Raw genomic sequence first — 26,741 nt, forward strand, 5'->3', positions numbered from 1 at the left:
ACAAGAAGTCAGCAAAGTGGATTGGGTGATCAGGTGCGTTTCTCTCTTGGAAGAGATGGTCCTGGTCATGAAACTTCTGTTCCTCACCTGCCTGTGGCCAACAGCAACGCTACACAGCTCTCACAGTCAGCACCACCACCTTCACCGTCGGCAGCAATCATCTTTCTCAAGAAAGCATACCAGGTAAGCAACATACTTTATCTGTCAGTGTTCCTCAGGTGAACTTCATGCTGTCAGACACCTTTCAATGCACCCTTTTTGCTCACTGTCCTGTTTTCCTGCTTCTGGATTTATAGTAACACATAGTATTGCTAGAAAACAGACATGGTGAAATATTAATTAATTTTTCATAACCAGATATTTCATTTTGTGATTTCATGAATGCTTAATATATATATATGCAGGTGGGTGCCCACTCACACCCAGCTCTTTTATCTCCTATGATATAAGGCTACTTACTAATTGTGATGCCAGACTACTGCTGTGATGTACCAAGTATTCTTGCCCTCTCACTCCCATTACAAGAAGCAGAAATGCCTTCAAAAGTGATTTCAAGTTTTAAAGTGACTTCTATTACCTAAACAGCAGAGTAGCTACGCTGTAAAGATACAGAAGACATTTTTATGGCACTACATGAGGTGAATTATAGATTATTTACAGTGACGACACAGTGTGTTCCCTTTCTAGAATATACTTGTGCTTTTATACACTGAAGATTGTCTCTGTTTCTGCTTTTTCCAATCAAGTAGCTGATTGGAAATGAATAATGATACAGAGGTTTTTATATGTGAGTTTCTATGCAAAATGTTAGTGCTTTTTCCCCCCAAATGCAATTTCCCATCGGCCACGTGAGGTCTCTCAACACGTTTCCAGATTAATCTAATAGTATGTGAACAGACCAATCACTGCCAGTGACAATCCAAGGAAAACTTCTCTTTGTTGGGAATAAATAGCTCCATTTAAGGGAGGAGAAGGGATACAACTGCTAGATTTTTCAATGTGTTTGACCACCTACTAAAATGAGCAGGGGAGCTGATAGTTTATTTGTACAGTATCACATATTGAGGAAAAGTAACATAAGTGGACTCCTCTGATGTGTTCAAGTTGATTTTTTTTCCCTCAAGTTGCATGCTTTGTGACAGGGCTACAGTTGTTCACCTCCTGTACCACTTCTTATGTGATAATCCATCAGTGAAATATCTCTGAAACCTTACATGTCTTGATAAAATCACGTTTAAGCCATGCAAGGTAACAGATTACACACCAGAGGTGCCTGGAGATGTTGCATCACTCAGTACCTCTGGATTTTTTTTTTTTTGAAGGTATAGGTTCAAGTTTGGTCTAAGCCAAAAGCTCATGAAAAGCGTGGCTATTCAGCAGATTGTTTCAAACTTACTGACAGCTTTTGTGAGTGGGTGCTCACAGGAAAATAAACAGAACTAGCCCTAGTATCAACATAAGGTTTAATCTGGTGCTTTGCTTGTCTCAGGAAGCAGTTAAAAATCAAATGGGAACAGCATCAATGCCTTGTTATTGCTAATGGTAGTGGCAAGGAGGGTGTGTTCCAAGCTCAGCTGAAACACTTTTGTCTGTGCTGAAAGGAAAGCATATGCTCCTGTTTGCATTTATCCTGTTCTGCAGTAGCTGAGAGCAGTCGCTCCATCACTGACGTAAAAAAATCACAAAGCAGGAAAGAATCCTGGTGGTAGGAGAAAGCAAATTTTGAGGCATCCTGCTGGACATGCTCTTGCCACAGGACAGCAGTACCAATATTAGCACAGTGTCCTCTCCACCTTCACAGATCTTTACTAATGCATATAAATGGATCCATGTGACAATCCTGTGAGACAGGCAGGGTGTTAACAGAAAAGGAAGAATAGGAACAAGGAGGAATGCCAGGACTGCAGTTTTCTTTACACAAGGCATGCTTTGGCATCCCACATATTCCACTTCTGAGGTCCCAGTGATTTCAAACTAGGAAGAAGCCTGCAGAATCTGAGTCATGCAGGATCCCAAAGCTTAGCAGCTGCAAATCCAGCTTTTCTCTGCAAAGGATCCAAGTGTGTTTAATTTCTCTTTGTTTCATTCTCTGTTTTTGTTCTACAGGAAGAATTATCTTCATTGCAACAGGGTCTGACTTTCCACCAGCCTCTTTTTCTTTCTGGGGAAAAATCTTTCAGCCAGCACGAGGGTTATTAGGGACACAGCTGACAGATGGCCTTGGTTAAATGGGTGGCCTTTTAAAAAGAATCCCATGTGAAAATGTTACTTAACCTACAAGTTCCACTGTTTTAATAGAGTAACCCAATTCTCCCTCCAAAGCTATTTGTCTGCATTCTCCTGTAAAGAAGATTTTAAAGCATTAACCAAAAGTACATGAGAAAGCGATTATTCTCATGGTCCATTTCCTGCAGCAAAGAACAAAACATTTGATTGTCAAAATATTGGGCTTTTTGACAGTGCATGTTGCTGATGTTACTGAACACTTAGAAATGCATTTTTATGTGTGTGAGAGAGAACTATACAACTTTGATTATTACATTTGTCTGGTCTTCAAGATTTGGTAAATTTGTTAAAACACTGCTGTGTAACCCCACAGACTCTTCTGGCAGTAAGATTTCTGTAACTTCTACCTTTTGAATACCTTTGATTTAGTATACCTTTGATAAAGTATCTTGGGAACACAGCACTGGAAAGAAACCTATGGCCATGAAGTCCAGGGTATTCTTTTTATAAAAAGTGTCCTTAATAGTATTCTTTTCATAAACTTATCTAATTTTGAGTATAACAAGATATTTTTTCCCTACTAAAACAGAAGAACAGCCATGCAGGATCTTACTTACTCCTGGGCTTGTAAGCACAGGTTTGGAAGAATAAGGACAGGGCAAACAAATAAGATATTTCTCCCTAGTACTTCCAGCTACGTCAAGTCAGCAAATTTTCTTCAGATACATCCTGTGTTGGATGTAATTTCTGTAGATTTAGTGATCTTCAGTGGATTTCTTTTCCATGAACTTGTCCCATTGCTCCCTGAACCAGCATAAACTTCTGATAACCTGGTTAAGTTGAAGACAACCAGCTGGGATACTAACCACAGCAGTGCCATGAGTGCCATGGAGCTACACTGCTGACATTAAGTGATTGAATGCTTTAAACAAAAATGATCCAAGTACCCTTGAACAGACCTTTGACCTTTCATTTGCTAATGGTAATCAAGGTCAGGCAGGAGCAGCTAAATTTACCTTTAAAAACCTGACACATCTTTGTCCATTTAAAAATAATTCTGAATTAGTTGCTGTGGTTTTGTAGGCAGTGAGTAACTGCTCTTTGAGAGTGCTGTCAAATACGAAGGTCCATGTAGTAGTACTGGGTAAGGAAGTGACAGAACAGTATTCCTCACTTTTTTTTCATCCAAAAATCTGGTGCTTCAGTATATATACTGAAGTATATTATACAGTATACTTACTGTATAATTACCAACAGGGGTGTCCTCCCTGTGTGATCTGAAACACTTCAAGTGCTTTTTATGACCTCTTTTGGAATGTAGTCATAGATTACCATTTCATTTGGGTAATGAAAAATGCTGCCTGGAATACAGCTGTGGAGAGCACAGCTGTAACTGGAAGCAGGAGTTTCTTGAGCATGTGCCTCACTGAGACCAATAAAGTGGTATTGATCATTGCCCAGATCTATGCTAATACCAAGGCATCTGTCAGAGTGCACCCAGGGAGGTAATTTCCCTTTTTTAGATGCATGTGTCTGCTGATAGATGCATCTGCAAATGATTTCACAAAAATTTCTTCACTCAGAGGGCTGTCAAGGCCTGGAACAGGCAGCCCAGGGAAATGGTTGAGTCACCATCCCTGGAGGTGTTTAAAAGACACGTAGATGTGGTTGCTTAGGGATGTGGTTTAGGGATAGGCTTGGCAGGGCTGGGTTAATGGTTGGACTCGATGATCTTAGAGTTCTTTTCCAACCTGAATGGTTCTGTGACTCTGTGTGGGCTTTTCCTCCCAGACACCTGTTCTGCTTTTTAATGGAATTGATACCATGGGAAGGAGCATGAAGACATGTGCTGCTGATTTCACAATGCTATGGTGCTGATCAATAGTTAGCTCCTGGTCTAAGATTTATTTGGAGTAAACAAACACATACATGAGACTCCCTTTGAATCATCAGTTAAATAACTGTAATGCTGCAGTGAGGACAATTTAATACTGTAACTCTCTGCCAAGGAGCAACATCTGGAGCCCAGATGCTGATGTTAAAGGAGTATCTGCTGGAGAACACTTCTTAGCCCTGGCTTGGGGAAGCAGTCAACAGGAGAAAAAATGTGAAGCAGAAGTGTATTATTTTTTAATTATCTTAGAAATTTTAATGGAATTTTTCCAAGTTTTGGTACCTTTACAGGTGGAAGGTTACCAATGTCCATGAAATTCATCCCAAGCACCATAAGCACATATCTCTGCATGTAAGCCTATTTTCCTTTACTGTAAAGGTTTATAGGAAGGTATTGAAGAGAAGATATAGCATGTTTGTAATAATGCTAATAATGCTCTTCTGACACCTGCAAGATGTTGCCTGGCTTGAAGTACCATTTTTGATAGCAGATAGAAATAATTATAGAATTCCACCATTTGTATATATAAAACATCAGCTGTTCAAGTAAGTGGGCACGAAAGATGTTTTTCATAGAGGCAGCATTTCTGTTTATTTTGTCCTCATCCGGGAAAATAGAAGGAATATCAAAGTCTTCTCAGTGGCTTATTAAGTAGAACATTCCTGCCCTGGTGGCTTATGTTTTTGCCTCTCATGGCCAGGGAAAGCCTGTCTCAGTCACACACTTCTAGTAAGAAGCTGTGACAGATAAATCATAGTTCCAGGCTACTTCTTCCAGTGAAATCATCGGAGCATCAAACAGCCCTTTTTCTTGGTGCATCCGCTGACAAATAACTCGCTGCTTCCAAAGTGCATGAGCTGTGCCACGGCATTCTGAGCATAATTCATCATCTCCTCTTATGCTGGTTCCCAGGCAGCAGAATTTCCCTGTTGCAGAGCATTGCAGGTGTTCAGTCCTGCTGCCCATCCTGCTCTAACACAGGCTTGCTCTCTGGTGGTTTTAATTCTCTGAAGGACGGGGTTTTGTTTTAGCATCCACGTGATTTTCTTGCTTGGAAAACTAAAGACTGTGTTTGAAATGCCTGATGGGCCTTCTGATTGCCCTGATAATTTGATTCAGCCAACACTGATACAGACCTTCAAGGGTGCTAAGGTCAATTAATTTGTTCAAGCCCAGTGGTTCTGAGTAGCCCCACGGCCCCCTCAGCGTTCTTGTAATTTAAAATTAATTTGATGGGCTTCATTGTTAGGAAAAAAGGGGGGGAAAGGAGAAAAATAAGTAAATACAGGCCCACACCTTATCCTGAGGTATTCCATACTTTGCCTTAAGCAGTGTTTGCCTACAGGGCCAAATCTTCAGAACAAATATCTATCAGTCAGTCTAAAGTAATAATTGGAGTTGCTGGCAGCAAAGTCCCAGAGAATCACAGAAAGCACGAAAGAAGTTGTGCCTAGGGAGAGCCCCTTGCCTGTGGCAAAGCAATTGTATTAAGTCACGTGTACAAAGAAATGTCTGCCTGTTCTTAAGCAGCCTGAGTGAAAGGAGTCTCAAAACCTGCCCAGGCAATATGTTCCCATGTTTCACTATTGTCACCATGAGAAAGGTGATCCTAATGTGTGCTATAGAACATTGACTCCTAGGATGATGCAGTTCCAATCCCCCCTGCCTTGTGCAGGGACACCTCCCACGAGACCAGGTTTCTCAAAACCCCATCCAGTCTGGCCTTGAACACTTCCAGGGATGGGGCATCTATAGCTTTTCTGGGCACTCTGTTCCAGGGCCTCACCACCCTCTCAGCCCAGAATTTCTTCCTAATACCTAATCTAAACCTACTCTCTTTCTGTTTAAAGCCATTACCCCTGCAAGTCCCTAGATCCAGGATCCTCATTTCTCAGTCCTTCTTAAAAATTGTTGACCCATCTGAGCTCCTAGGAAAACCCCCACATTTATAATAAAAGCAATAATTGTCTCTGTAGTATGGATAATGTATGAGGTGGTTAAGCCGTGGGTATGTGATGTTATTTCCAAGTTTGAGTTGCAAGTGTTTATATGAGTAATAACTTTTTCTCAAACAGCTCTATTCTCTTGTATAATGATAAATACAATCTCTGAGGGGAATAGAAGGAGATCATGATGTTTTTCCTGGGGCTTCTTATAAATAATTAGTGTTCTTCATGGACCCGGGCACCCTCATACCTCATTTCCCAACCTTTCCCAATATATCTTTCTCTAACTTTATTGGCACAGTTGTTACTCTTATCATACCAGATTCAACTGTCTGGTATTTTTGGGTCCCTACTTGATTTAACCAGCAGTCTGAATGTCAGGCAGAAAAAAAATTAGGTTTCTTACTTTTTTTTCTTTTTTAAAACTTAGCAAACGAGAAATTAAAATGAGGAAACTTGACAGCACTAAAGTACGACCGCTTAAATCTGAGCAGCTGCTTCACATAGAGGACCATGACTTTGCACTGCGACCTGGATTTGGAGGTAAGCAGCACACACCTGCACTGTGCTGGTTAATGCTTTATCCTCTCTCTGGAATGACAGACTTAATGGCAGAGCACCTCTTTTGTACTTCAGGAAATAAGTAAAGAAGAAATCCAGAAATGCTTTTAGGCGAAAGAGACTTCTCTGTGTTTAGTGTATCAGTAGGAAAAGTTTGTCCTTGCCGTATTGTCTCCTTTCCAGAAGTAATTAAAATAAAATATTATTAGAGTAGGATTCTTTGAGAACAGTGATTAAGGTATCCCTGTAAACTGCATTGTCTAGTAGCAATTAGCAAATTACTTAGTCACCAGATTTGTTTTGGGAGATTGAAATGAACCACCAGTTCCTAAATCTGTTTGCTCTGTGCAGAATTAAAAAACTACCCACAGGCCTTCAGTTTATCACCATGTTGTTTCTGTGTTGTTGGGCACTATGATGATTATTTCTTCATTTAACTAAATTGCAACTGGATAAAGGGAGTATTTAATGGGCTGTTCACAGTTTAGATTCAGTTTTGACTCTCCTTCATGAAAGGAGAAATGAGAAAGCCACCCCATAATAAGCTTTGTCTGAGCCTTTGCGTCACCACTTCTGTTTTCATGATTCATGAAAATAGACTGAACTGCTCTGGATTATGAAGCCAAAATAAAATATGAGGACCAATAATCAGTTGTGTAGACAAACATAAATCTGGAAGGCTGGCTGAAGTCTGTGGAGCTGTTCCTGTTAACTCCAGCTGCTGGGATCTGGGGCCTGACAAGCATTCCAGGAGATGTGGGGTAAGAAGAGCCTCTCTGGATACACTGGGAGAATGTGAGAGGGTGTCTTGTTACCATAGAAATTATGTCTTGGCAGAGATCAGAAATCTTGCCTGATTTTGAAGAATAGTTGAGATACAGTCTGTTTCTTGGCAACAGAAGTTCAAATTACCTCATGCCTGATACCTGTCTAGTCTCAAGAGTCTCTGGACCTCTTCTTGTTGCCACCTGCTTTGCCACACAAGGAATGTAAGTTTTTGGAAGTGTCATCTCAGAAAGGAAGTAGCATTTCCATCAAAGCAGGCAGAGGTCTGGGATTTCCTTCATTGCTGCCTCATCCCAGAAAGCAATATTTATGGTGTACATACATAAAAGCAGCTTTGAGAATATACCCTGTGATCTGGCAGTTGTAATTTTCCACGGGCAGCAAGGATTTTTTTACCTCCAGAAAATCTGCACCAGGCTTTTTCCCCTTGTCCTTTCGTTTTCAGATGACTGCTCCTTGAGCCCATTCAATTCCCCTTGAAGCCAGCTGTAGTTTTTCCACTGCCTTCACTGCATGTGCCTCCCACTAATCACATTGCCGTGGGTGTGATTTCAGCTGCACTCCTGTCTCTCAGAAATAGCTTCCAGCAGGAGAGCACATCAGCTTCACTTCTCCTCTGTTATCCACATGCCATAGTGGCACTTTTTTTCAGTCACATCCAACAGTTCACACACTTCCAAATTTTCAGAACTCTCTTAAAATGTGGAATACTAATGCCTGAATCTCTCTTAGACTAAAACAGATGCATTAGCATTTTTACAGCACAGAATGAGAGAAGTCACAGTGAAATGAACGCCAATCCCAAATTTATACTCCATTGTTCCTGTTTTACCATTGATTTCAGTGATGTTGCAGTAGTAAAGAACGGTTTTGTTTTCAAGAGGCAGCAGCAGAGAGTAAATGCACAAGTGTGCTCTCATCAGTGGACAAATATCACAACTGAAACATGAATCTGAATAACATACTCAGAATTATTTTGTGACAGCAGAGACAGGGTATGAGTTTCTCAGAAGAATGCTGGTGATTTAGTGTGCAGCAGAAGGAAGCTCACCTAGAGGAGAAGGTGAAATTAGAGATGTCATTGCCACAGCAGTTATAACATAGCCTTGAACTGCCCAAGGACTTACTGTGGCTTTATGTATTTAAAGCAGGTGAAATTTTGGGTTTGTTTTCATCAAATCTAATGAAGCATCTCAGCACTGTGATTCATGAAGGGCTTGTATCTGTCACATACCATGTTGCATGATTTATTCAGCTCAGCACCATGAATCAATTTGAAACAGAGGAAAAGAAAGCAGGTCAAAAAAGCTGGGTGAAAAACAAGAATTTATTCTTCACCTTTAGACAAGGGACAATTTTTTCCCCTCTCCTATTCCCTATTGGGATTTTCTGGGTATGTCAGGGAGTTGGAATGACAGATTTTGTTAATCTGGCTCCATTGTGCCCCTTTCCCTCAGTAGGTCAATCATCCTTTGCACCAGTTTAGGGAAAAAAAAGCAGCTGGAAAATTCGTGCTGTTTTGAACCTGCTGGATGTTCCTCAGTGCAGAGAACTCTTAAATCTAAGTTTGATTTCATTTAGCCCCACACATGCAATGTAAATGAGGCAGATTAAAGGACCTAGAGTTTTTAGTACCTATAATTAAGTTACAAATGAAAAAGAGAGCACAGTGATTCGTAAACTGAGCAAATATGCACAGGGAAAAACCTGGGGGAAATGAATGTGGAACTGCTGGATACTGATGCTACTGGCTGCAGTGTTACTAGGAATAATTGTGACTTTGCTCACATGATTGGTTGCTTTGTCATGGAAGTTGCTCTGTGGAGGTAAGAGATCCTTTTTCTTGACCAAATGGACACATCTCTGCTGTCATTTATGTGAGTGTATCTTACTTAACATACTCCCTAAGCCAGGCTGTTCAGTTGTTGGTGGAAGGAGTGTGGTGTTGGTGGTTTTTTTCCTTTCCTGAATTTTTTGTTGTTGTTTGATTGTTGCCTTCTGTGTAATGTCATGGTCTGGCATTGTTTGGAAGCCTTCAGTAGATGGATCCCCTGCTGATGCAAACAGATGTGGCCCAGCATAATGATCTGAGTAATTCCACTAGAATTGGACTAGCCGCATGGATTTTTCCTTTGCTCTTACAGCCTTACCAGCTGCATCAGTGAGCGTTGTAGGAATTCTGTTTAGGCCTGCACTGACAAAGGCCAGGAGGTGAGAATGTGAGGGGTTCTGCAATGGCAGGATGGTTCTTGCCAGGCCTGGCAGGGCTGTGTGTCTGCCCAGGTCCTACCAGAGGAGACAAAGGACTGTGAGTAGGCTCAGAGTCAGATCTTGTCACGGTTTGTGTATCTTCATCTGCTGTGGCCCAAAGCACTTCAGATGATTTTTCAGAAGATAATCTGTGAGAAGACACCTGAAATTTGGAGTGAAGAAATCAAAGCATGCTGCCAGCCCTCCTTGGAATGATTATCATCAGTGAGATGGGCTGAGCACAGGCCAGTGCGAGACAATGAACAGAGACTTGTAGCAGCTCAGATCTGAGGGCCCCATAGCAGCCAAAACTGCACACTGAGAGAGGTCCTAAAGTGAATCTTAGAAATACTTTCTTTTCTACTATACACCTATTTGTCTACATCCTTTTATTTTCTGAACTATATTATCTCAAAGTACTGGTAAGTGGTGTGAGCTCTTGGTTTCCCGAGTTCTGTCTCCACTTACTGAAAATTAATATTGCCATTAAAAAAAGATCACAGACTAGCATATAGAGGAGATCATGCTTTTATTCCTCTATACATTGGTCTTCCCGACAGTGAAATCCTTCCACTCACTCTCTGAACTATTTTGCATTTTAAAATTTATGGAACCACATGCTCATAATCACTGTGTACATGGAAGTTCTCATTGAGTGTTTATGTATATATATTTATATAAGTATGGCAACTTTATTTTTCTTTTACATTGTGGCTTAAGGACCTGTAATTTCCTGTACTAATGGTGTGTTAGTTAAAGTTTTAAAATTTCTTATCCCTGCTTTCTCAACCAATGTAGAGGATAATAACATTAGCAAGTGTCAGAAATGATGGAAAAGAATTCAGAAGCATTTAACTGGTCAAGAGCCTAATTGCATCCCAATGTGCAAATAAGTATAATTTGAATTTTCTAATATCTCTTTGCCACCAAATTGTTTTATTTTTTTGCACCACAGCTCTCCCTGAAAGATGAGAAATATCTTCTCACCATGGTGAAGACTCACACTGATGAAAGTGGAATGGCTTTTTATCATCTGTTACTGGAAGGAATAGGTGGGGTCCAGGACAGGAAGGAAATATTTTGGTTATTTGCAAGACCTCTGATAGTCATCTTCTGGGTTTTTTTTCTCTTTTACAGTGAGAAAAAAAATCCAAAACATTACTAGTTCTTCCCTCCCAAGAGTTGGCTACTGCTAATACCAGTCTACCTCCATTTCTCACATAAATAAAAAAGAAACAGAACAGTACCAAGAAGAAAATATCATTGCCAGTAATTCTCCTGTTTCTGTCATTGCCAAGGGAAAGTAAACACATCCACATATGTTCACTTCTCTGGAGCTTGTTTACATTTCTATCCAGTTTTCTTCCTCTACAGGTCCACAAGCCTTTTTAGAAGAAATTAATCCCATAGACCTTAATCCTCTCCTGGTCTCTGTCTCCTACTGGGAATTTTCTGTAGGCTTTGCTTTTTTTCCCCCACATACACTGTTACTAATCCAACTGGGATACAGTGGCTGGTTTTTCTAAATTCAGCATTTATTTTATGGAACTTGCTGTGTGCTCAAAGGTCTGACTATTATAAAAATACCATAGAATTCCAGTCATTATTACTGTAGAAATTGATCCTAAAAATGCTAAAAGGGTATCCTTTTTACATAATAGCCCTTCTAAAAAGGGTATTATGGAATTTGGCCTGACATACTGTCTGTTAAAAAAATTCCATACTCATCAAGGAATTCTTTTGCAATTTTTAAACCTTTAAAATTAAAGACTGGAAATGGCTTGTGTGAAGATAAACCCATCTGAAAACAATGCTGGTTGTTTTGTTTTTTGTTTTTTGCTGAGGAGTAATTATCTTGAAAATCTGCAGAGCCTCCATTGTGAAGTCACTAATCCCTCTAAAATAATGATTTCTAGTGACTCTCCAGAAGCAACTGAAGCTGCTCAATTTAATAACAAAATCCTCTCTGCCATCCCCAGTTTTGTCAGTCTGGGAAATAAAACCCACAGCTTTGCTCTGGTTACTTTTTTTAAAAGTGACTTTGCTGCTGTTGTCTGATGGTCAGCCAGAGATTGAAATTCTCAGTATAGCAGGGAGAAAGATGTGGTGCAGATGCAGGGGCTGGTTTAGGAATCTTTCCAATGCTTATTGAAATGATATTTTTTAAAAACATCCTCTTGTGGTAAAACAAATCCAAGGAGGAAGAAAATACAGTTCTCAGCAACCTGTTCCTGATAGCTAAGTATTACTGTTTCTAGTGGACTTGGTTTTTGATCACAGAAAGGAATGTTCCCAGAAAGCCAGAAGTAAGGCCAGCAGGGATCTTGGGAGGGGTGTTGTGTGTGTGTTAATGACAACAATATGAAAGTACTCCAGATGAGAAAACTGAACACTGAAGAGATCAGGGCTGTATATATGTGCAGTGATGAATGTCTTTATTATCTCCTTACACTTATTGCCAAAATAGAGTCAGAATAGGAAGGAAATATTTGCAGCTGCTGTGATCTGTCAATAACACCTCAGGGCTGGGGTGGGGGATGTGGTTTAATAACTGTCTGGGGTGAATGCAGGAATAAAACAATATTTTCTCCTTAAGCATTGTGGGTGTAGTCTTTTGTCTTTCTCCAGACAGAGAAGAGGAATCTCCTATTGAGGAGTCTGTTTCACAGTTCTAGCTTTTCCACTAATCGGGAATAAATTTAATTGTAACTGTTCCCTTTTTTTTCCATTCACTTTGGAATAGTTTCCTGTATTTCTCCTGGCCACAGGTTTTGATCTCTTTTATGCTGTTTGTTGTCCCCACTGAGTTGGTTTTATGAGAGCTGCCAATGCAGTGCAAGCTTCCTTTCGGAGAGTCACATGTCCCTGGGTGTGTTCATGTGTAAGTGGCACTTTGGTTTGTGTGCACGCAACCATCATCATCATCATAAGCTGCCACTGATTTCTGCTTCTGTGATCAGTTTATATCTACGCAGAGGAGGTGAATTACTGAATGAAACTGTGCCCACACTGGAAAAATGCTTGTTTAGTAAGAAACTGTCTGTAATTTTTGAAATTCCAAGAGATATTAGGACTGCCATCATCACACTTTGAGCAGCTGTCACTAAGGAAAGCCTTTTCCTTACTGCACATGGCAGATGGCTTAGAAAATTAGTTGTCCTATTCTGGGTTATGATTTGTGGGTAGCTCCTTGTCTTGTTTGAGGAATGTTGATGGTAGACATTTAACTTGGTTTGCTTTAGATTTGTCCTTGGCTTAGAAAATGGTAAAACTTTTTTTTTATGTTGGGAGTTGCTCCACTCTCCTCCTGTTCCCCCCACATAATTCAACAGAAACTCTTTGCATTTAAATGATGTGCAAATGCCATTTGTGAACGATGTTCACATCAGGCATAAATCCAAATTCTCCCAAAGAAGCTGCATTTTCTGAAGTGCTGGCTTGTGTTTTACTAATAAACCAGTTGAACTTTGCACTCTGGAGTCCCGAGTCTTGTTTTGGGCTTTGGCCACTGAGTGATGCATTCCCCTCAAAGGATTTCCAAGCCAGCCAGCACAGCTCTTGTCAGTGCCTAAATATGTTCTGCTGTGCCCTGCTAACTCTAAACACATCTTATCTTGCTTTCCCATGCACAGGGCATCTTCATCTGTTCTGTGCAGGGTCAAACTCTCCATTAAAAAATACAAGTCAAATCGAGGGATTATGCCTCTAAAATAGTTCAAGATCCCCACTGGTAAGAACTGGAGGCAGCTGTGTAATCCTCAAAGGCTGCTATTTTAAGGATAATTCCCAAAAGAGACACAGTATTGTGGCTGGATATCACAGGAGCGATGTTTCTGGACTATTTTGACTTTGCTAAAAGGAAAAGACAAGAAAAAGAGAAAGACAAATTAGAAAAGCTGTTTCTATCTGCTGCTGTTCAGACTTCTTTCTAGTTGTGTCTTTTCTGGGTTATTTGAAATGTGTGCTTTAAAAATATTTTAACTGACTGTTTTTTACAAGTGTAACGGGAATCTCACGTACTATAGTTCCTACTGATTTTCATGCCAAATGCAAAATATTCTTGGGGGTGGGGTGTATGGTGTATACACACACATACATATTCTTCTCTCCCTCCTCTGTAGGGAAGCGATCAGTCAATTAGTGGAATGATGTGCTTGCTGAAAATTGCAGAGGTACATAAACCCATGGAGAACTAGATCCATCATTCTTGATAGTGTACACTGACAAGAGTGGAAATAGTTTCCCACTTGGCTGTAATTTTTAACTGATTTGTAGTCACTTCATTCTAAAAATGCAAATACATGTTTATCATTTGTTCATTCAGATCCCACTTTGCTAAAGACTCACAGCCTTTTTCGGTGACATGAAATAGTGGGGTGGTATATAAAATAAAGTTACAAGTGTGGCAATAAGGATTGGAACTGGTTAAGAAAGCTTTGCAATCTTTGATGTATTTAATGTATTTATTCAGCTTTTCCCTGTTCTAAATAGCACTCCAAGGAGTTCCTTCCCTTTGGCATCACAAGGGTGCTGTTCATTGCTGTCCAAACTGCAATGCCAATAACAACTAGTCTGGCTGCAAACAGATCACTGAAGATTTTGTACTTATTTTTACAACTGTTTGGCATTGGGTTTTATTTTGTTGCTGTGGACTTCCTCATTCAGTGTGCTAAGCTGGAAAGACTGTAGTGAATGCTGGGATGGGGAACTCTCTGCATGTTGCTAATGCACAGTCTTCCCTTTCAAAATGTGGATTTATGCTCCTCACCACTTGTTCTGTTACATTGCAGGGTCACCAATACCTGTGGGCATTGATGTGCAGGTAGAAAGCATTGACAGCATATCTGAAGTTGACATGGTAAGTGGATGAGTAGAATCAGAATGAAGGATTTCAGTCAAAATTCACGGTCTCAGAAACATCCAAATGGATGATATAGAATAACAGAGTTAAAGAAGACAGACCCTTAAAGAGTGCAACCTTGCCTTGAAGCATGCAGGTCATACTACAGGGGAAGACCTAAATATCTTCCCAGTATTCTTATCAGAAGCACTTGTTATGGTGAGGAGAATGATGCCAAAAGTGATATAGGTGAACACAGAGCAGTCAGGCTCTGCAGAAACTCAGACTGAGTTTGCAGCATCCTCTTCATCTCTTTCCACATGTATATTTACAGTCATGGTGTTGCTCTAAATAGGATAAAATATTTGCAACAATCTTTTATATTAAAAAATATTTGTTGTAAAATCTAATTGCTTACTCTTATGAGATTCTTCATATTGTTTCTTTGTGATGCACTTAATTCATAAATGTGCTAATCTAAACCCACTGTACCATATTGGCACAAGATGTACAGATTTATGGATTTTAAAAATTGGTCTAATGCTCATGAAGAACTCAAACCAATCCCTTTGTAAAGGAACCACAGTCCATTCTCAGAGAAGTTTGTGAAGATTTCCAGGGGAAACCTTTTTCTGTTGGTCTTTGACTGGTTTCAAAGCTTCTTTATCACTTCACTGCTGGCCCAGTCCAGAAAACCACTGGATTATTACCTAAATATAAATGAAGTATGAACCTCAGACTCAGCCACCAGTGCCAAGGCAAACAACCAGGATCTCAGTGATAGTTCCAGCCTGTATTTTAACTCATTGAGTGGTGTTTGATTCCCCTCATTGAGGATCCTTCAGATAATACCCAGAGAAGAAACTGATCCTTTGCATGAGTTGATTAATTTCTTCTGTCTTCTATTGCATGTAACTAAAACAGGCATTGTCTTCTTTTATTTTTCATGAAACAAAGGACTTCACAATGACATTGTATCTCAGACATTACTGGAAGGACGAGAGACTTTCATTTCGCAGTAACAAAAACAAGAGCATGACCTTCGATGGGCGACTGATCAAAAAGATCTGGGTACCTGATGTGTTTTTTGTGCACTCCAAAAGATCTTTCATCCATGATACAACTGTGGAAAACATCATGCTCAGAGTATACCCTGATGGCAACGTTCTCTTCAGCCTGAGGTAAGAAAATACATCACTGCAACTGGGGGCCGATGGTCTGGGCAGTGAGAAATTACTGGCAATACTTGCAGTGAAGATTCTCCTACTGGACTGGCATTAATCCAGTGGGGATTAATGGGGAACTGGTGACCAGTGTAGCAGTGGGAAAGTAAATTTAGGCTTGATAACATGTTTTTCTGTCCTTCACATATTTTTTCCTGTCACAGGATAGTGGCAGTTTTTCAGGTGTTAATTCATTGCTAGTGGTACTAGCAAGATTGCAGTAGATTTACTGCTGAGTATTTATTATTTATATTATTATTTATTATTGTGCATTATTATTTATATTATTAGCAAAGGAAAAAAAGCAGTTTTTTTTTTTCCTTTTTAGCTGAGTATTTTAAAACTATCTCAGCTGTTTTCTTCCTGGGATACCCATAAACATACCATTGATATTCCTCAGGGCTCTAGACAGGCACAGAAAGCAGATTATTGGTGCTGATACCAGCAGTGTTAGGCAGGCATGTTGTGTGACTACAAGGAACTGCAAAGTGAAGTAGCAGTTCCAGAACTGGAATAACAAGGTCACTAAATGTGTCTCTCTTCCATCTGCATGTTACTGCTTTGCTTTATGAAGCAAATTTGGAAGATGTGGCAGGAATAGTTTTAATGGAGGAGGGATTTTCCCCCAAGGGTAAGGACTCTGAGGGCCGTGCATTGTAGAAATCACAGTTCTCCAGTTGGTTACTAATTAGCCCTGTACACAGAGGTGATATTTCATCTAATCTGGATAGTCTGAAGATTTATGGAAGCCCCTGAGATTTTTGACTGTGTAATAATTGTTCCAGCAATTAATGAATTTATTTACTCTTTCATGAGGGCATGCAGGACCCTCCCAAGCAGCAATGCACCACTTTAAAGTAGTGCATGTTCAAGAATCACACTGACCAGTAAGAAACAATGAGGTGAAGTATGCTTTTTATTGTTCTGTTTATTAATTTCCATGATTCTTGAGAGAGAGGGAGTGACCAGAGGAACTACACTACTGCAGTAAGGCTTTTATGAGGGGTTCTCCATGTGGGGGGTGTGACACATTCAGCTGGGGGAAGGAAGAGGGGCAAAGGGGCATAAGATGGGCAAACACTTCCTGGTAGCTGGCTGGAGAGGTGAAGTGTCATCAAGATTAATGTGCACAAGAAATTGTGCACAAACCACAGGGAGCATGTGATGGGAAGGACAGAAATGGAGTGGTGTTAATGTGTATGTTCTTAAAGAATCAGATGTTCACTAGGACACCCTTTTTGTATTGCCAGTTTTACATGCAATGAGCAGATTATATTCCAAATACTTATGTGCAATAAATCTACTTATTCCACAGTTTTTCTTCAGTGCCCAGCATCCAGGATTTTAGTGAAGCAAAGTGAAATAAAAATCCAGATTTGTTGCTAAAATAGTCTTTCTTTTCCTGTTGTTCCCCTGATCCCTTGGTCAATAGCTAAAAGAAGGAAACAACATCCATAGTTGGAAGTCATATCCATGCACCACTCTTACAATCTTATTTCAAGCCAGCAAAATCTTACACTTGTAAAAATTCAGCTACAGAGTGACTGCTGACCACAAGTTTTCAAATATCACTTATATAATCGGTATAACCCTTACTTAAATTGTTGTAGGATTATGTTTGGGGAAAACTGAAAAGTTGAACTAAAACATCAAGTGACATGCAAGCTGTGACAAGAAATGGAAATTTGATGATAGGTACCATATTTAAATTGCTGCCTCTAGCAGGTTTGGGGTTTTTTTGTTGTTTATTGGTTAAAATGCCAAGGGGTTGTTAATCCTCAGAACATTTGTGAAAAAAACAGGTGGAATGCAAAATAGTCCTTACCTAGATTTCCTTAAGCTTTTTAGGGCATAAAACATTTCATTTCCATGATGTTGAAGAAGAGAGTAGGCTTCCAGACATTGCAGCTAATCTTTCTATGCAATTACATATTATAACCATTCTAGCTGGGAAAATAGCACTTGCAATAATATCTTCTCTAATCTGTAATATTATCTACTTCAATCTATGAGAAATCAAGTCAAGAAATGTGAACTCCCTTTGTTAATCTTCATAAGTGTAACCCTTCAAAGCAAAACGTGAAAGGCTAATGAAGGATCAGGCCAGTAAAGGGTTTAAAAATCTAAGGTACTTTATTTAATAATAAAGGCTATTTCTGTTTAAAAAAAAAGGTGATCTCTCACTGATTTAACTTTATCTCACCACCCTGAAGCAATTTCAGGAGCAGCTGAAAGGGCACAAAAACTCAAAAATTAGGATTCTAAGAAGCAGATTGGCTGGGGATCTCACTAAGATATCTGCACAGCTATAAGAAAATGTGGAATTTTTCATTTTATTTCTGTTTTTCTGTTCCTTTCTGCAGAATAACAGTTTCTGCTATGTGTTTCATGGATTTCAGTAGGTTTCCTCTGGACACTCAGAACTGTTCTTTAGAACTGGAAAGCTGTAAGTTTAATTCATAATTGTTATTCACATGTGCATTCTTCCCAGCACTCAGAACACCCCTTTCACTTATTCTGATGTGTGACCTGAACCCTTCAACATGTTCATGCTAAACTGTAAACAGCTTGAGATCTTTATAGAACTCACTGAGCTTTGGAAAGATAGAAAAACTATGATGCACCCTGCTTTACTTCCACTGGGTTAATATTCCAAGGGCTAAATCTAAAAAGCTGTCAAAAACCCCCACATCTGGACTTTTTTTCCATGAGAAAAGAAGTGCAAGCTAAAAGTAAAATAAGATGCCAATATGCCTTTTCACATTTCAAATGTTATTCTTATTTGGATTATAAGTAAAACTGGGATGCTGGTTTGTTGTTTAGTGTTGGAAAAGGGAACAGATCTGCTCAGTGACAGTTCCAGAGCTCTGATCTCGTGTGCCCTGTGACCCTGAGCACACCCATGTCTCCCATCTGTCAGGTAAGCTGCTGGCAGGGCACAGGGCTGGCCTGCACTTGGAACAGGCTGGAATATGGTCTTTGCAAATTTTTTTCATGCCAACTAACTGGCAAATTGATGTAAAAAAAAAAAATGTTTCTTTGGGGCTTTCCTGGATTGAGTGGTCTCCTCTCCCTAAGAAAGGAAAACAGAAGCGTTATTCCAGCAGAAGGGGTGACTTACTTTAGTAACTTCATAACTTCAGTGACTTTATAACTTTAGTTTCTGCTTTCTCATAGATGCATACAATGAAGATGATCTGATGTTGTACTGGAAACATGGAAACAAGTCCCTGACCACAGATGAGCAAATCTCCCTCTCCCAGTTTTTCATCGAAGAATTCAGTGCTTCCAGTGGATTAGCTTTTTACAGCAGTACTGGTATAGTAAGCCCCTCTTTAGGAGAGACAAGCACAAGACACAATCATGTAGAATGTCTTTCACATGCAAATTCATTGCTAATAAATGACTGTTGCTGCTGAGAGATCAGTTAAAATGAGGTCTGTCAGTCACACTGCTCTGTCAGTCTGGGGCCTTGGTTCTCTTTACATTGCTAATACAGCACTTTATTATCAGAAGAAGAGATCATAATAATACTTTAACTTAATATCTGACATTAAGAACCTGAAAAAAAATGCACACATGCTGTTGTGAGCTCTAGCAGAATTGTGGTACTTCTCTGGAAGCCACTGGAGAATTTACAGGAATCTTTGTGTCCTGGCTATACGGAAAATCTTGAAAATGCAAATCTGGAAAGGTCAAATACTAGAAAGCAAACAAGAGGAATCCCAGTGTGTTTTATTGGCTAAAATATCCTTATTTTTTGAGCTGTATAATGTCATTAAAAGTCCTCTAACTGGAGGATTTCCACTTGAGACCTGTTGAGGTCTAATTCATGGTTTGCTTTATGTTCTGTGTGTATACATAAAGTTGCAGAAAAAAAATCCCTTTATGTCAGTACTACATAGTTTAAATCCAGGTTAATCTGCCCAAGGCAGGTTTTTATTTCTCCCTATAGATCTTGAACTATACCTTCTGGCAAACTGCACAAGGCTTTAGGAGTTTATTGTAGTCTTGATTTCATGCAAGGTAGGTTTTGTTTTCTTTGTACTTGTACATGCAATCATAAACCTTGAAATATTTCTCTGTGTAAGTAGTCTAACCACATATTTTTAACCAGAGAAAATAGCATGCTTGCTACTGCCCATCCTAGTCTGAGTCAATTCATTTCAGCTTGGATATTGCCCTTTATATCAAGACAAATTCATAAAATAGAAATTATTCCATGTAATAAAATGAAGTGGATAACACTTTGGGGAAAAAAAAAAGCCTTTAAGCCATACAGGAAAGCAGCAAATAGATTTATTGACTGTATTTTATTTAGAGGTTGGCTTCTTTTTGCATTTCAAAAAGAGCCAGTGGAGGTGGCGGTGGGTGACACTGAGTGCAGAAATTCCAGTTTAAATTGTGATGCAGCCTAAGCAATGAGGAATTCACAGCTTGATCACGTTCTTCTTCCTTATCTCTATCTCTTACTCCTGTATGAGCTGAGAACAGAGCTGCAGCTCTCCAGAGCCACTGCCCTGTGAGAAGAGGCAAGCGACACCTGACCACGATAACTGTGCCTTGCTGAGAGTGACATCACATTTGTCTTTGTTGCAAGAGGGAGACTGGGATGTTTCCACCAGACTGCTGTCACTGTGTGTTCAAACTGGGTTCTGGGAACTCAGCTGGCTTCTCTCTGCCTTGCCATTCTCATCAAAAAACACTTAGGCAAGCAGATACAGCCTCATGCTCAGCAGTGCACCCTCACAGTGCCCTGGTGCCCAGGGCTTTGCAGCAGCTTTGACTTCACAAGGTGTAACTGCTTAACACTCACATGCAAATGTTTTGATGATGACCTCAACTCAGCAACATAAAAAATGTCTTTCCTTTCGCCTTTAAGTTGCAGAGACCACTGGGAATCACCTGAATAATGCTTAGTAGCATATCTGTTAGAATGCTGTCCTTTGTAGACTTAAGCTTTTCTTTGGCTTTGAGGTTTTGTTTTGCTCAGGAAGTTCCACTTTCTCTTGCTCTTTTACTTTGCTTTTTGTTGGAAGAAAACTTACCCTCCAAGTAAATAGTAGTGGGGAACAACTGGCACAACTCTAATGTGAGTCATCTCCCCCTAAAATCTCTTGAAAAAAATGGACAAAAATGCTGCTCATAAAGCAGCTTTTTGCATTTCAGGTTCCACACATCCTTTCCTGTGAATCTCAGTGTAGTTTCAGGCTTTTGGAGTTCCCTGGCTCCAAAGGAGCAACAATTAAATCCACTTTAGAGATTTTTCAAACAAAAAACTTTCTTCACAACTGAAAACACAACAGTGTGTTTAATATTATTTGGGGTTAATTTCGACATATTCTTTTCTATAAAGTCACTCGTTGTAATGGTGTGACTGCTCCAGCATGGGCTCATGGATGTCCTGGACAGGCAGCCACCCACTTTTTGCCTTATTTTCACCTCGCTTTTATATCGGTTTCCCTGCTGTGGCAGGAGGTACAGCACACAAGCTGTGCTGCAAAGGCAGAGCACGCCTCAAAATTCACTAGATGGCACCCTCTCCTCTAAAGTCAGCACTGCGATGGCAAGTTGCTCCGACCGAGGGAAACGGGGGGGCTGCTGCTTGCGGGGTATTTGCAGCGTGAGAGAAGGCAGGATGCTTTTTGGAGGAGGCAGGGTGTTGGCTTCGTTGGGAAATTATATCCTGTGTGTGTTCTCCTGGCAGTTTCACCTGAAGTCGGTTTAATCTTTCCCATTTCCTAACCTCAGTTATAACAGTATTTTATGTGTGTGGTCGTGATGCTTCACTCCCAAGGCAGCAGTGTTTTAATGAGGTACAGAGGGCAGTTTGCAAAGCACTGTGTAAAACTAAGGTGGTGAAAAGTTTTCTTAGGCATTTACTGTTCCTGATGTGGATACACTGCTCCTGCTGGAGGGAGGGGGCCAGCAAACAGCTCACAAATAACACAACTCTCTTCTCTTCCTCCCCACTCTATTCCTCTCTCTTTTTTTTTCAATAGGTTGGTACAATCGACTTTTTATCAACTTTGCCCTCCGGAGACACATTTTCTTTTTTGTGCTACAGTCCTATTTCCCAGCCATGCTGATGGTGATGCTGTCTTGGGTTTCATTTTGGATTGACAGAAGAGCTGTTCCTGCCAGGGTATCACTAGGTGAATCTTTAATGGATATTCTTTGGGAAGTGTGGAATGGAGGGGGGAGAGGCTTTGAAGTTACTTTAGCTTCTTATTTACACAGGACATAAGCAAGTATATCAGGTAATTGCCTCAACAACACTATTATTGCCACTGTTGTCACTACCTTTAGTCAACCCCTACGTTTGGAAATGGAATGTTTGTTCAGACTGGCTTTGTTACATTAGAAAACAGCTCACACACCACAGAAGCAAAAAGGGATGATTCTGCAGACTTCCTGATGTAGAATTTTACTTAATTGCAAAACCTGGTTTTTTTCCTTCCCTTTTCCCAGCAAACAGGTAGTCAGATCCCTTCCCAAATCCATGGTTCGTTAGGCATAGCACAATCTGTCTAAAAGCTCTGCAGCTCTTTTTTTTTATCTAGAAACATTTCTTATCTTCCTGCCAAGTTAGAACCAGTTGCCCGTTGTAGCAAAGCCTTCCTTTGTTGGGCACCTTAAAAATATTTGATGTCTTAACTGTGCAAGGCACAGTCTTCTGTGGAAGCCAAAGAATAAGTTGGGCATCCTTCTGCTCTCACAGTTTTAGTTCTGAACACCTCAGCTCAGGAGAAAAGGACCAATTACAGTGGGTTTTTTCTAGAAGTTTATTGTTTTTTTTCAGTGAATGCCACTTCAAGACTGCCTTTGTTGGGAATTTAATTCTGATGGCCTTGGAATGAGTATATTTTTCCAAAAATTCTGAAAGAATCATCTCTGAAGATCTGATGGAAATTTGCTAAGATATCTAATGTAACCATAATATATCTGAGTCCTGCAACTCTTAGTTTAATAACTAGTAAAGAAGCTCCTGTACTTTCTTCTCACTGGTGCTGGTTCCAGAAGCCAACTGTATGTTGTCATATTTCTTAGATAAGTGAAAAAGCCCTCTATTTTTATCTATAGCTTTCTCAGTCTAGAAAAAATGGGACTGTAGGTACCTCAGATCCCTTTTGTATTGGCACAGTAAAGCTATTAATACATGGGATATAAATCTGTTTGTTAATCTGAAAACAAATTATGGTACCTCCTTCCTACTTTTATTAATGCATCTGCTAATTCCTTTTATTTATAAGAAATTTAACTTCGCCTTTAAAAACAACTTTTTAAATCTCAGTAGGTCATTTTTAATGTTGACAAGATGGTTTTGCTGATCATGTTCTTTATATATGGATTTCTGCAGAAGGTTATTCATCAGGAGTTCTATGAATAAAGCACACTTCATTAGTGTAAGTGTAAATAATTTATAGGCAATGTTAACAACAAATTTTAAAAAGCTTAGCTCCCAAGCCTAGAGTATCAATTAAATAAATTGATTTCCTCTTATATGGTATATATTTCAAACTCCACCTTTTAACCTAAGGAAAGAGGGAGAGGGAAAACTTTTGTGTGTTCCAGTGGACTTGAACTAGTGTAGAACTGGAGAAGGGCTGCTTTGAGACCCAGCTGACAGGCCAGGGCTGTCTCACTTGAGATGTCTTCACTTCCAGTGTCACGTTCCTTTCTTTAAAAGCAGGGCCTGAGTAAGGTGTTGGGTTTTTTTTTACGAGGTGGAGCAAACCAAAATGAGAGGAATAGCTCAGGTAAGAGGAGAGATCGAAAAGATGAGAGTGAAATTCTGGTCACACTGAAGCAAACAGTAATTTTTTTCTTAGTTTCAATGGATGTAGCATTGTTCTGGTGATTGTTTTCAGAGAGCCAAGGAGTTATGACCGAGACATACAAGCTGGTAAATGTTCTCAAAAAGTACAATTTGAGAAAGGATTGGGGGGGGGGGGGAATTGGTGATTGTTTAGGGATTCTTCTGGACAAGAAAGTGTGCAGTGGTGACCCTGGCTCTGGGAAGTGAGGGAAGCCCACAAACACCTGCTTTCACTTCTCCACAGCGGTGCCCAAAGCTGCCACAGAAATGTGCTCCTTATGCTGCTCAAACACCATCCTTGTTTCCCTGCTGTGCTGCAGTTCTAACTGCATGCACTGAGCAGAGGGATGATTTACTGGTTTCAGTATTGCTTGTGATGGGTCCTTCATGGTTCACTCCACTTCTCAGAGCTGTGTGATGAAGTTAAAGGCGGTGTCAGTCGTACGCCCTCACAAAGCTGAGCTGTCCAAGGGACGGTGATGAGCTGCACAGAACCAGCTGGTCAGTGTTAGGATAACTCTTTCTTTGGCAGGTATAACTACAGTGCTGACAATGTCAACCATCATGACAGGAGTAAGTGCCTCAATGCCTCAAGTGTCTTACATAAAGGCTGTGGATGTGTATTTGTGGATCAGCTTCCTTTTTGTCTTCCTGTCCGTCATTGAATATGCAGCAGTGAACTATCTTACCACGATTGAAGAGAGAAAGCAACTCAAAAAAAGGGGCAAGGTACAGTCCTCTGTGTTTTGTTGCCTTCAGAAAGCACCATAGAAGCCACAGAGTAATCCCCATACACCACTGTGATAACAACAGTAACTATCTCTGTGTCACTCCATATCTCACCTTTTTTTGACTTGGTTGAAGGGAGGAAATGTATCATTCTCTCTGAGATCCTGAGAAGCCCTGTGCTTTTTTCTCCTTCCTTTTCTTTTAGCAGATATTAGGGAATACTCACTTCCTGATTTTTTTTCTCCCTTTTTTCCCCCTCAGAATAAGGTAACCTTCCTTCTGTTCTCAAATACCTATCTCAATTCCAAATCTAAAATATTAAAAAAGCATTTTGCCTGTCTCTGAAACAGACCCCAGAATGCACTCATGTGATATTCCTTCTTGTTTTCTGTGAAGCAGAGTCCATTTCTCCTCTTCCTGCTTTGCCATTTTCAATTGGAAAGGTGGGTTTAATGATGCCTTTTTGTCCCAAGACAAGGTCATTTTTAGAAAAGTGTGCCTGAAGCAGAAATGGTTCCAAGTTAAACATCTGCTTTCTGTGAAGCGCTCGCTTAAACCTTTGCTTCAAGAATATCTCCCCATGTAAACTCATTTGCTGGAATATCACAAGGGGAAAACCACAGAAAGGGTGCATGTGTTGCTCATATGATCTGATGGAAATGTTTGAAGTCATTTCCCACAGCTCCAGCAGTGCAGACCTACAGGAGAGAGTTTGACTCTTCTGTTTCAGAAGCTGGGGCACGTATTGCCAGCCAGCAGCTGGCAATAATCAGTCAGACAGGAGTATTTTATCACGTGTACCTCCTTCCTTGCTCACGTCCTGCCCACAGACTGCCATACTGGGAGGTAACCCTCTTCTCCATATGCTCTCTAAGAGGGAACAACAATGAAAGCTTTCTTTACTTCCTCTTTTATTTGTTTATAATTTACTGAAATGTCTCCTGTAGACACAGGCTAACTATTCTTTGTTGCCAGGCCTCAGGAGTGTATATGGATGCAGTGCAAGCCATGGCTTTTGACGGCTGCTTTCATGACACGGATGACATGGACCTGTCTGGTTTCTCAGACCCCTGTGAGGAGAATGAGACTCGGACGAGCGAAACCAACATCTCCAATGAGGAACCAACTCGCCTAAAGAAATCTCTGAAGGGAAACGTGGGCAGGATTATTTTACAGAACAATCACGTCATTGACACGTATTCCAGGATTATATTTCCCAGTGTATATATTGTGTTCAACTTTCTTTACTGGGGTTTGTACATATGAGCAAAAATCCTTGTAAGCGAGACGTTATTTTGCGTATGAGGGTAGAATCATACTTTGAAAACAATGCAACAGCAGTAGAGGAAAGGGTTAGAAGTTTCCAGAACAGACTTCTGCCTCGAACCTGGGCTGGTTTGGTTAGCAGCAAAACTGCTGATGAAAAACTTTCACGTCTGGTTCTTTTTCAGCTGGACTGTGCAGTGCTTCACTGGGGCAATCCCATGCATAAGTTCCTGCTGTAGTAGCATAGAAGCAGTTTGGTCACTAAGGGAGCCCTTTGTCACACACCTGAGCAGACAGCAGCTCCCACCTGAGGTATTATCCAGTCTCTATCTACATTAAACCATTCCTCTTCAATCAACCTTTCTGTTTGTTCTCCACTTGTGGTCCATTTTTGTAGGAATTGGCACCAATCACCTTCAGATATCTCCTATCCTTGTTTCACTTGCTGCAACCTGGGCAACCTGTGTGCACCTCAGAAGCCTCTGTCCTCAGATGGTAACCAGGGGGGAAAATATGGTTAAGCAGTGGAGTAGGGACGAGGAGAAAGCAAGAAGCAAGGTTGATGGGGCTTTGTAGGTTGTAAATCGTCAACACCTCAAGAAAAACCCCTCACCCTTGTCAGCTGTCCATGACTCCTCATGGGACCTTTATTTTGGAGAAAATTTGCTCCCTAGTCCCTGAGGCAGCACAGGAACAATGTCCCAAACCCAATGTCTTACAGCCACCTCCCGGGTGGATGAGCAGCATCCCTGGCACAAGCTGTGCCCTTCATGTGACACCCACACACCTCTGCCTCACACAGACCTGCTGTAATCACCTGCTTCCTGCAGAACTGCCTGTGTGATGAACACAGGCTTTGAGAGAGAGAGATTTTAGAAAACTTTGTCAGGAGAACAAGCCAAACACATCTTCAGCAGAATCTGGTTCTGCTTTATGTTGCACATGAGTTTGGGGTTTTGCCCCCCCTCCTTCTCCCTTTGGCTTGAGGTTGAATATTAAGGTGAGGAGAAGCTGCACATGCCTGTTTGCAGCAGTGATCCTCAGCACAGGTCCAGGGACCTGGAACACTGAGACACACGGGAATAAAAGGAATCAGCTGTGCCAAAACAGACGTACGCAGGAATCCTGTCGGTCTCAGATGAATCCTGCATGGAAACATCCTTAGGTTCAGGCTAAGGAGTTTGAATCAAGAATGTTCAGG

General features: G+C 40.5%; 1 protein-coding gene across 2 annotated transcripts; it reads left to right on the top strand.

The window, feature by feature from the left end:
• On the top strand, positions 1-26,741 carry GABRR3 (gamma-aminobutyric acid type A receptor rho3 subunit). Of its 2 annotated transcripts, XM_008927685.3 has the most exons (9): positions 1-183; positions 6,497-6,609; positions 14,454-14,521; positions 15,461-15,684; positions 18,090-18,172; positions 18,904-19,044; positions 21,729-21,881; positions 24,078-24,274; positions 25,250-26,741. In XM_008927685.3, exons 1-9 carry the CDS (start codon positions 56-58, stop codon positions 25,538-25,540), a joined length of 1,398 nt encoding a protein of 465 aa, XP_008925933.1. In that variant the 5' UTR covers positions 1-55; the 3' UTR covers positions 25,541-26,741. The 2 variants fall into 2 exon arrangements, with proteins under 2 accessions (XP_008925933.1, XP_017932621.1); XM_018077132.2 differs by lacking the exons at positions 1-183; positions 6,497-6,609 and adding an exon at positions 7,275-7,388.

The sequence above is a fragment of the Manacus vitellinus genome, unplaced genomic scaffold (assembly GCF_001715985.3).
Source record: "Manacus vitellinus isolate BGI_N305 unplaced genomic scaffold, ASM171598v3 scaffold_35_pilon, whole genome shotgun sequence".
Classification (NCBI taxonomy): Eukaryota; Metazoa; Chordata; class Aves; order Passeriformes; family Pipridae; genus Manacus; species Manacus vitellinus.